The sequence below is a fragment of the Pholcus phalangioides genome, unplaced genomic scaffold (genome assembly GCF_987345545.1).
Source record: "Pholcus phalangioides strain wild (caught in Gottingen) unplaced genomic scaffold, Ppha-v1.0 ptg000017l_1, whole genome shotgun sequence".
NCBI classification, from domain to species: Eukaryota; Metazoa; Arthropoda; class Arachnida; order Araneae; family Pholcidae; genus Pholcus; species Pholcus phalangioides.
The window spans coordinates 58,777,604-58,789,627 of NW_028301610.1; the positions used below are offsets into that span (position 1 = coordinate 58,777,604).

General features: G+C 37.7%; 1 protein-coding gene across 1 annotated transcript in view; it reads right to left on the reverse strand.

Moving 5' to 3' along the window:
* Positions 1–12,024, reverse strand: part of LOC149074182 (uncharacterized) — a 133,500-nt gene that overhangs the window by 15,181 nt on the left and 106,295 nt on the right. The window contains exons 6-10 of the mRNA XM_089246718.1: positions 9,631–9,780; positions 7,675–7,827; positions 3,449–3,619; positions 537–653; positions 326–439 (exon numbers count right to left, since the gene is read on the reverse strand). Coding sequence (XP_089102844.1) covers positions 326–439; positions 537–653; positions 3,449–3,619; positions 7,675–7,827; positions 9,631–9,780 — 705 coding nt within the window. The remainder of the gene's footprint in view (positions 1–325; positions 440–536; positions 654–3,448; positions 3,620–7,674; positions 7,828–9,630; positions 9,781–12,024) is intronic.

Sequence of the window (12,024 nt, forward strand, 5' to 3'; positions counted from 1 at the left end):
CTGATCTTTGGAGGAAACAAATCGCACCTTGTGTACCATATCGATTCAAAATGCCACAAAAATGCTGTACACGTTGGTACAGAACTACAGTACCATTGACTTATGGAACTGATAAATTGATAGAGGTTGGCAAATAAATTCTTTGGCAAAGTAATGCAAATACGTGATGAAAATGGGAATCTCGTCGCACAATTGTTTTAATATTTTTTGAAAATATTCTTTTAATGTTCGTACAACTTTGTGGGATGTGGTGTGTGTGATCAATACTGATAAAACGACAATGAAATAGCAACTATTCATCTTAAAAATTGTTCCCAAAGCGCACCTTTATAACAGCGAGCTTCATCACTACCGTCAGGGCATTCCCAGCGGCCATTGCAAACTACAGAACGTGACATGCATGTACCGTCATTACACTGGAATGATTCCGGTGGGCAAACTAGTATGGAAAAAAACACCAAAATTAACAATATTTATTAAATAATGTACATACATTCAAAATATGTGTATATTGTATAAATTCCAAAATACTTTACCGAATGGTACACATAAATCTTCATCGCTACCGTCTATGCAATTACGTTCCCCGTCACATACAAAGTACCAGGATATACACTGGCCACTGGAACACTGGAAAGTGTCATTGGCGCATCCTAAATCATAAACAAATGTTTTATATACACGAAAAAGTATGAAAATTCGTTAAATTTTGATTTTTTTTCCAGAAATTTTATGACTTGAACTCACTTTTTATAGGTGATGAAACTTTTGCAAGTGAAATCAAAAACGATATATCTACATATAGGACCAGATGATATGTATCCCAGGGTCCTCAGGGAATATGCTAATGAATTGTTGGGGCCAGTCGCACAGATTTGCAGGAATAGTGTAGCTGAAGGTATCGTCCCAAGGGATTAGAAGCTTGCTAATATGGTACCAATATTTAAAAAGGGTAGTAGAGAAGCTGTATCCAATTATGGTCTAGTAAGTTTGACGAGCTCCCTCTCGAAAATTTTGGAAATTGTTATCAAAAGGCAATTAGTGAAGTGGATAGACGAGGATAATGTATTGTCGGATAATCAGCAAGGGTTCAGGAAAGGGAAGTCATGTGTAACTAACCTCCTTTGCTCCTATGATCGCGTGACTAAGGCTTCAGGTAAGGGCAAAAACAGTGTCGGTTTAACGCATGGGCCCACCCGGGCGGCCTCAAAGAGAAGAGGAGCCTGAGAAAAACGAGAGGTAGTTGAATGTTTCGAGAATTTACCAGGTGAGGCCTTAGGAAAATCACTTGGTCCGGGGCCCATGATGCTCTTAAGACGACCCTGGCAAAAATGTAGATGTGGTTTACCTTGATTTCCAGAAGGCATTCGATCATTTCTGAAGATTGATTTCCGAAAGCATGGTAAACTCTTGAAGAGCTGACACAAGATTGGGATTGGAGGCAACTTGCTGAATTGGATAGAATAGAATCGTGGTTGAGAGATAGATCACAACGGTTATGGTGAGCAGGGTCGCAACTGGGGGGGGGGGGAGCAGGCGGGTCTGGTGCCCTGGGCGCTGAACCAGGAGGGGCACCGAATTCATCCTTTAACTGCTTCCTCTAAATGCAAGGGGCTCAAACATTCTGGCTTGCCCCGGGTGACAAAGTATCTAGTTTCGGCCCTGATGGTGAGCGGGAAATTCTCTGATTGGACAGGCGGTGATTGGACACACAAGTTGAGTTCCTCAAGGAAGTGTCTTTGGTACTCATACTTTTTCACTTTTTATCGATGAACTCGATCAGGGTATCGATGGGATTACTAGCAAATTCGCAGATGATGGAAGCAGATAATGGGGGTAATCGGGAATGAAAGCGATAGGGAGTTGCTCCAGACCAACTTAAACAGGATTGCAGCATGGGCAAATGAATGGAGCATGACGTTTAGCGTTGGCAAGTACATGGTCGCTCATTTTGGTTCGAACAACCCACATTTGTCTTACGACTTGAATGTTATCGCCGAGTTGGGAATTCTCATTGACAAGCGGTTTAGGTTTTTTAACATTGTAAAGCGGTGGTAAAATAAACGAATAGAATGCTTGGTTTCATTTTGAAAAGGTTTCTTCGCGTTCTCCTAGAGTTCTTCTGTTTTTTCGAGGCTTAGTTCGTTCCGGACTGGAGTATGATGTAGGGTTTTGAGACCACAAAAAACCTACAGACATAACTTGGACATAAACCTGGTTGAAGAGGTGCAGATGCTATGCGCGTCCTTATTGGCGCGCGGAGCTTGAGTTATGCAGAGAGACTTCATTTTTTGAATATGTTTACATTGGAAGAGAAAGCAGGTGTCGGGGTATATGATCGAAGTGTTCAAAATTTTCAACGGTATAGATAGGATGGATCATGAATTATTAATACGCCGTCAATCGACTGCTTTGGCTAGGGGAGGCCAGTTTCGATTGGTAAGGGACAATTCTAGATTGTGGTGTCACAGGGACTTTTTTTCTAATAGGGTTGTTAATAAATGGATTACAGTTTACAACCCTGGGGGTAGTAAATTGTAACACAATTGACACGTTCAAAAAAGAAATACGATAAAGAAACATATTGGGGTAAATCGAGAAGATATTCATTCTTAAAATAATAAAAATATCTTATGGGCATTGTATTATATTTTATCATTGTATAAGTAATCTTTAGTTTTTATAGTAGTATTTTTAATTGGGTTACTGTATTTTAGACATATACGACACCCGTATTTGTTATGGGCATCTTTTTCTCAGCCATCCCGTTGGGCATTTTGCCTGTTGTGGCCTTGTATTTGTATTTCAGCAAAGTAGAGGAGATAAACTGGAATCCAGCGGCATTGTATATAAAATTAATAGTCAATTTTGGCTTTTATTCGAGTAAGGGCCTATTCGAGACCAAGTTGCGCCAATGTAAACTGAATACGGTCTTATCATATCACAGCACCAGTAAGACATACTTAGGGCAGGCCCAACAATTTCTGTAGTAGAGTGCCTCCACGCGAAGACGTCACTTAAGTCGTCCATTTCACCTACAGTCATCAAAAAAGTAAAGATTTCGCATACGTTCGACTGCTATATCCAATGGCTACAGGTGAAATGGACCACTTCAGCGACATCAAAGCTTCGCGCTGAGGCTTTTTGCTATAAAAGGTAATGGCTGGCCCCTGGAGTTCAAGTTGTGGGATGTGAGGGTCTTTCACTTCGATGCTGATACAGTGGTCGAAATTAAAGCACTCACTGGTGCCTTACAGGTTTGCAGGTAGGACTGGAATCCATATCTAGATAAGGAGACGTCTCGTTTCCCTTTTCAGATCTGTACTATCGGAATTGTGACGTCTTGCATTCGAAAGAAATGTACCGTATGGTTTTCGGGCTACACACACACACACACACACACACATATATATATATATTTAGTTGAGTAGAAATATAGTGAACTCACCGGTGTGTTTAGAGCTGCATCTATCAGTATCAACGATACATTCGCATCGTCCGTTGATGCAATCACTGTATGGGTCTCTGCTTTTGCACTGCTTCGATGAAATACACGTTTTACCCAACGAAACTGCTGGAACTCCAAATTGTGGATCTTCATTCCATATGAAAGTATCGCCTAGATTCATAGAAGAAATTATTTCTATACGACTCTCACAAAAAAAAAGGAACCATCAGAGTAAATCAGAGAAAATCAACTGATCAACACAATGTGCCCAGGTTCCGCTGGACGGTGCCATTAAAAAAATAAGACGTGAAATGTTTTCAAAATTTCACTTGTTTACCCAAAATAGTTTTCCCTCAGAATCCATGCATAGCTTAGGTCGGGATTACACAATAAAAGTTTGATAAAGTATCTTTTACAAAACTTGAAAAAAAAAAAACAATCAATAAGCCTATTGGTTACATTCGCTCGAATGTTCTAACCAGTGGAATTGGGTGGCCATCTGTATTGGTGGTCGCCCCAGGTTCGGTAGGTAAAGAACTTATTTTCGATGTTCTGTCCCCGTATTCGAACCCGTGGACCTTGACGATAACCTTCAAGGTGTAAAACGAACATCTTACCATTCGCTCGAATGTAACGCTAACAAAAAAATCAATTACATAAGTAAGAAGAGGCGGGAGGGGCACGAGAAAATAATATAGTTGTTTAAAGGAGGCCGTACATGATAAAGGTTAAGAAACACTGGTCTAGGACATTGTTGTGCACAAAAGCAATACTTAGGATACGAACATAGTGCACGCTGGTTTTCGATTCTGCGAGTCGGCATTGTTACGGATTGGTTAAAGAACCTGAATTTCAGGTCCTGCACTATGTTTGTACCCTTAGGCAGGCAGCAACACTGGTGTAATACTGTAAGTGATGCAGCATGCAACTCGACGCGGGTTGGTTAAAAGCACCTGAAATTTTGATCTTTAACCAATCCGTGTCGAGTTGTAAGCGGCATCTTGTATTATCGCACCAGTGTGGAATACGCCCTTACTGTCATCTGACAATGCTTGCTGTACGTATTCAAAGACATTTTTTCCAAATTCTTGGTCAAAATTTGATGCACAGCATCTCTTAGTATTATGTTTTAGTTTCCGATGAGTCTCACACAAACATGTCGGTTGATGCAAAGATTTCACGGTTATCTTTTTTATCATATGCCTTATTCTCGGCTTCGACGCATAGGGGGTCTCTGCAATATCCCCGCATCCTATCATTAGAACATACTAAAAAATTTTTTCGAGCGCGACTCGGATAATAACCACTTTACATATTTTTTATTATTTTTTGCAGTTTTTTCTCCACGATTAGATATCAGTCCTCTGTTCCACCGGCAAGAGGCTTCGCTCAACAGAACACCTGGGGCTCACCTGGGAGTCAACCACCCAAAGACCCCTAGACACTTTAAGCACCTTTCTCGTGGGACTGTAAGAGCTTCGCCGTATAGGCAACTGGGCCCTGAAAACCGCGCCAATTAGGCAACTGCTCGCGAGGCGGCTGAACTTTAAAGGATGTGCCACGACTGGCCAAATGTCGCGATGCAGTTGTGCTTACTTTGTTTATTTGTATACAATCGTTTTCGCGGCACTGACTATGGGTTTCAAGTTCCAGGGGTTTCGGGGAGATACACTCTCTCACACTTTCGGCATAACTTAATCGGTAGTAAATTGCCTATAGCGATATACCGGAGTTGTGCTCGGTTTGAATGAATGAATGTTCCACCGAAATTCTCAGACGAGCAAAGGAACAACATGCTAGTGCTTTGAAATTACAGACGATCACAGCTGAAACGCCAATTTAAAGTCAGACCCGCTTATAACAAAGTCGGAAAAAAAACAGTGACACTATTCGTTATACGCGAACATCCATACCGGCTTGAAAAATGATGCTTTTAAGCAAAATAAAACACTTTACATGCACGATACGCACATTTTTGAGTAATCTGAGCATTATTAAAATGAATAGATTAAAAGTAATACATTTTAAAATAAAGATTAAAAATTTAATTAAAATCTAACGTAATGGAATACATATACATTAACAAAAATATGTGTCTATCATTGCTTTCTTTTTTCTTGATACTTTTGTGGACATTTGCTTCTGGGACGCTTTGCGTTTAAATCATTTTTGTCAAATAAGCATGCAAAATTTGTAATGTCTTTCCTTTTGTGAGCACGGACACCAGTAAATTTTTTCATTTCATTTTTTTCCGAACCATTTGAAGAGAATAACGTACATCGAGTATTCTCCCAAATTTCCTTCATACCTCAATTTCTTTTTAATTTTTGGCTTTCAACCAACGGCATAGATACAATTTTTAAAGCAATGAGCAGCGTTTTGCACTTGGACATTCTCAAAATTAATCTGCATACGATGAAACCACCACAACCAGTTTCCAAATAGCAAATGTGCAGTAAAGATGGTTTGGAGGATTTTGTTAGGAATGAATAACCTCTTTTTCATAATGACGTTTTCTGCAAACAAAATAAGATTTAACACAAGAAAGTATAAAACATAATTTCCCAAAGTTTTTGTTCCATCGCCCCCTTCATCAGAAATTTTTTTCTCTCGTCGCCTCCAAACTCAAGTGAATCCATAGGATCCTATGTTAAATCCGTAACTTCTATCGCCCTCTGGACCATTCCATCGCCCACCAGGGGGCAATATTGTCCACTTTGGGAAACACTGGTATAAAAGATGACGACGGAAAAAAGTTTTTAATAGTACCCAAAAACAGCCCTACTAGAATGTCTTCCAAGGAAAAGAAGGAGACATTATCAGTTGCAGAAAGGTAGATTAAGAAGATTTAGATAAGAAATTCGTGACAATTTCAGGTTTGAAAATAGGTCAATAATTCATTAAAGGCGTATTTTGCTGAATCGATGTTCGTTATAAGTAGAGCCCGGAAGTTTAGGCACCGAAAATGGCACTAATACGCAGTGAAAAGGCACTAAAAACGTTTAAACTAGACATTAAAAAGGCATTTATAATTAATGGAAGAAAGGAAACCCCTAACCAACTTAACTATTAACCTATATAATAATTATATATATAGTAACTATAACCCTGGTATTATTTTATTACCCCCCGAAAACTGGCTAAAAATCTGATGCCCTTATACTCCGTCTACTATTTCAGTTATAGATTATGATAACTGCATTATTTTCAAAATTAAATTTATTTTACAACAAAAATAAAATGTTTGTGGTCCCTCAGGATTAGTTCGAATTCCAGGGCCAAATTACCAGACGCGAACCCCGTGGAAGAAATTATCGTGAGGCTCCTCCGAGTCACGAATGATTCTCAGTTATTTCTTGCATTATTTGAAAAAAATTAATTATCATTTTTATAGTTGAAACACAGCTACACACGTTTTATTGTTGTAAAAAAATGTAACATTATTTTTTCAATCATAATTTCCACATATGCGGACATATACTTCAAGGGCAGTGCCCGGTGTGGCCGCACCTGTCACACGACACTGAGGACGTCCCTGGTCAATTCAATCGAATAATAAATACCTAAAATAACTTGCCATGGTTGTTTGCAGTGCAAAAAACAAAATGGGCCTCAATAAATCATGGGGCCCTCAGGGCCAGAACCCTCTCGACTCCTGCATGGCCTGGGTGAGCCAAGACGTCTACTGATAACCTCCAGGGACAGTGATCGATCAGCTATACAATGCTATCCAATGCGTGAGCAAGATACGTTAAAAGGGGAAACACACTTATCCAACCTCAAAATATCCAAGTTCTACAGAATATGGCCTCTGAAATTCACGAAAAAACTTAAAACGATGCTAAAATAGGTATTTATTGCAGCAAAATACAAAAAAAAGGCGTTTTTACAAAAAAAAAAAGGTCGAAAATCGGCATTTATGGCATTTTGCCTGAACTTCCGGGCTCTAGTTATAAGCAATCAAAATAGCATAGATAAAGCAATACAAAATTAACAAGTGGAGCAACATTCATGTCATAAATACAAAATTCATGGGATACGGAAAAACTTAGCTGCATGTGAAAATTCTTAATATCCATTGTAAGATTGAGTACGACAGTCACAACCTCGCTAAAAGATGCCAAGTGCAGAAAAAAAAATTGTAAATACAACCTGGGTGCCTAAAAAAAGTGAAAATTTTCGTAAAAATGTTATTAAAAATTTGCATGATGGATAGATATTCATACCCTGTGGCGCTTCTCTCTGACACGTGAGTCCATTCGAAGAGCTTTGATATCCTGCTATACACCGACATTGGGAATGTCCTCGAACACTCTGGCATGATGAATGATCTGTAACTTCTTGACATTCTCCGTCGGTATGGCACTCGCTTCCCAGATCTGAAAATAAATCGATGCCAGAAATGCACAAACATAATAGCATTTAGATTGACGAAATCGTATTTAAATAAGAATTAATATTAAGTGCACTTGAATTCGAATATTTTGCACTTGTTACATGGAACTATAATTCAAACACGTAGCATTTTAAAACGGACACTTCGCACTTTGAAACGGATTCTTTGCACTTATATTTGTTGAAGTGGAAATTATCCAAACTAAAGTACAGTTTCTTCATTCCATCTCTTTAAGGGGTGGATTCACATCTACAGACACGGCAACCATTCTTTAATATAAAAATGACTGTCTGCGCCTGCGCAGCCACGATACGATAGATATGAATACGTTCATTGGTTTTATGTTAAAGAATGTTTCCGGTGTCTGACACGATACAGGTGAGTGTCTGCAGATGTGAATCCATCCTTATTTATATGTTTAACTACAATATAATTAAGTGTCACTAGTTTTTAATAATTAACTAATGAGTTAATTAACCACCACATATTTAATTTATTTATTTATTCCAAACACTAAAAACCCGTTTTTAATTAATAAATTAACCAACACGAACTCGTAAGTTCCCTTCGCGCGGAGGATTCTGCTATAGATGGCATTGGTTTAAGCCGGTTTTTCCTAGCAGTAGAATTTCTGTGCAGCGTGAAAACGCTGACTGGTTAAAAACCTGAAATTCAGGTTTTTTGACCAATCAGCGTTTTCACGCTGCACACGCGCCGTATAAAACCTGCTCCTAGGAAAATCCGGCTTCAGGGTCGTCCCCCAACCACGAACATAGCTTCCATGTGTTTATTTAAATTATACAATAAACACAGTAGAACATTTTTAATCAAAAGCTCAAATACGAGCTCCAATGATGGAGAAAGATGAGGCTTCGGCCTGTGGTTCATATCACAGTTCACGGTAATGGTAACGAACATGGCGAGACCGCAGGGACGACCGCAGCTCTTACTATAGGGATTATCTTTATATATACTGATTCACACAAGATCCCGCCAGCCCCGCGTGACATCGTTAATTAATTGTAAATAATTAACGATTTCGCTTTTATTGTGTCATAAATAACTGATGAATAGAAATATTCCGTTGGGTTTAGTGCAATCGCTAATTATCGTTAATTAATTGACAATTAATTAGCGATTTCGCTTTTAATATGTCGAAAACTGATTTTCGAGTAGTAATAACGATAATTAATCGTTACAAAATTCCGTTGGATTTTGTTTTATCGTGATTAGTTAACGATTTCGCTTTTTATTATGTCATAACTAACTAGCGATTAGAATTGACAATAATTAATCGCCGTCGGATTTAGTACAATCATTAATTATCGTTATATAATTAATTAATGATTAATAAACGATTTTATTTCTATTATGTCACAATTAATCAACGATTTGTAATAACTATAATAAATCGTTACGAAAACTCCGTTGGATTTATTATTCCACTGTAAAACGAATACTTAGAAGAAAGTAATCCGTATAAGGGTGGATTCACATCTACAGACACGGCAAACATTCTATAACATGTCTGTCTGCGTCTGCGCAGCCACGATACGGTAGATATGAATACGTTCATTGGGTTTTATGTTAAAGAATGTTTGCTGCGTGTCTAACACGACACGGTGAGTGTCTGTAGATGTGAATCCATCCTTAAAGCGCAAAGTATCCGTTTTAAACTGCAGATCATCCAAACTAAAGTGTGTGTGTGCACAGTCTCTCTCATCTCTCAATTCCATTTCTTTAAATAAGAGCTATCGAAAGAAATTGAAAGAAATCGTCAACTCACGTGGCAAACATTTGTTTTCCAAGGAAAGGAAAAACCCAAGAGGGCATTTGCATTTCCCATAAATTCGTGGGATGATGTATTTGCAGTAACTGTGGATGCTCGAAAGCCGACATTGCTGATCATTCAGACAGAAATCTCCAACTTCGGCAGCTGCAAATAAACAAACAAACAATGTATATATATCAGGGGACTTAAACGCATGGCCCGAGGGTCACATTTGGCCCTTGGAGCTTATTGTCTCGTGGCATACCGATCATTTTCAGAAAATGGTTTAAAAGAAAGAAAAACGCTTAAATTCTAGAACTAATGAAAGAAATGATTTCGGAAATGATGCAAGCAATAATATCGGGATTCATGAAAAACATTATGAAAGAGATAATTCTAGAATAAATGAAATAAAAATAATTCTAGCATAAATGAAACAAATAATTCTCGAATAAATGAAACAAATAATTCAGAAAACAATTTATGCACATATTCATAATTTTCGAAACGAATAATTTCTGAATTAGTGAAAAAATAATAATTATTAATCAATGCTAGAAACAATTTGGTAATTTCTGATAGAAACTATTTCACACAAGCAATAACTCATAATAAATCATTAAATCACAAAGAACCATTTAAAGCATAGTCTCCCAAACTTATTGTTCCATCGCACCCTTCATCAGCAATTTGTTTCCTCTCATCGCCCCCAACTCAAGTGAACCCATAGGATCCTATGCTAAGTCCGTAGCTTCTATCGCCCACCTGGACTATTCCATCGCCCTCCAGGGAGGGATATTGCCCACTTTGGGACACACTGATTTAAAGTGATTTCAGATTAAAATAATTCTCAGAATTAATTAATTTAATCGGTAATTATTTAAAAAGTTCAGAATTAATGAAAAAAAATTTCAGAACTGATCAGAATTGATAATTAATAAAAATTAATTTCATAATAAAATCAATTATTGCTGTTCTTGTTTAACTCGGGCCCCCATGATCCTTCTATTAAGTTGCAAACTAAATTACATGAGTCTGATCTCCATGGGAAGTTTCAGTTTGGCTCGCCGTGTCTGAAACAGAGCCGTCTCTAAGCAACACCATCTATAGCAGAAGGTCTCAGCGCGAAGCTCGTGATGCCACTGAAGGAGGTTACCTACTATCTCACCTATAGCCATTGCATATACTACAAAAAAGGGTAAGGATGGCGCATGCGTCGGCCTGCTGTATCCAACGGCTATAGGTGAGATGACCTTCTTCAGTGACGCCACGAGATTCGCGTGGAGGCCTTCTGCTATAGATGGTGTTGCATTAGGGGTGTGTGATAGTTGCAGATGCACCAGGCTCACGTCTTGGGGGGCTCCATCCGCACTTACGGTAACAAAAAAAATTTTCATTTATTCTGAATTTCTGAAAATATTTCTTTCATTTATTTTGAACTTTTATAAATTCTGGAATTCTGTGAAGTGTCATCAATTCTGAAACTATTTCTTTCATTTTTTCTGAACCTTTATGAATTCTAGAATTTTGTGAATTTCCATCGATTCTGAGATTTTGTGAATTTGCAATAATTCTGGAATTCTGTGAATTTTAAACACAGAAATCAATTCTGAAACTATTTCATTTATTTATTTCAGGGATTACCGAAGGATTATCTGTTACGTCGGTGCGCCATTTTGTGTTTTTCTTCGTTCTCGTGAGTTTTATTTAGCGTGTTTTTTTTTTGGGTCATACTCTCTGCGGTGTTTTGTTTATTTTCCTAGATTGTGTGTTTAATTTACTCTTTAGTTTGATTTTGTCACCGGGTTTTTAGGACTGCATATTGTTGGAATTGCATGATAAGTGGCATTTTTTAAATTTCTCTCAATTTTTTAAATTTTTAGTTGTGTATTTTCAATCGACTTAAATTTTTTTTCCTCGCTTTCATTTTATTTTTATTGTACTTTCACCAGGTTTGTGAAAGTTGTTTATTTGTCGATAATCAATTTTTTTTGCTCCCGTGCTCGTATAGGAGAGACTATCTGGTTCTTTGTTTCCCGCCATTTTCGTGTTTTCCCAGCTTTGAAATAAATTCGTGGGTTTTTTGGACGGTGTTAGCGAACAGTGTATACTTTTTCCCGGGTTCTCTCAGTAATTTTTTTTTCATTTGGACCCTATTGTTTTAGTGTTAGTCAATAGAGATAGTCAGCTAATACCAATAAGTATAAATTGGACTTTGTAGTTTAATACTTTTTTGTGGGTGTGTTGTATTCTTTATATGCATATATATTTTCTTCTTCGTGATTTAGTGTTGAATATTTTATTTTACACTTAATTTTTTCGTACCATCTTTTACCTATATTTTGCATTGTAATGTATTTTACGTTATTTTAATTTCCTGTTAACGTTTCTCGCTTTCCTATTTTTTAA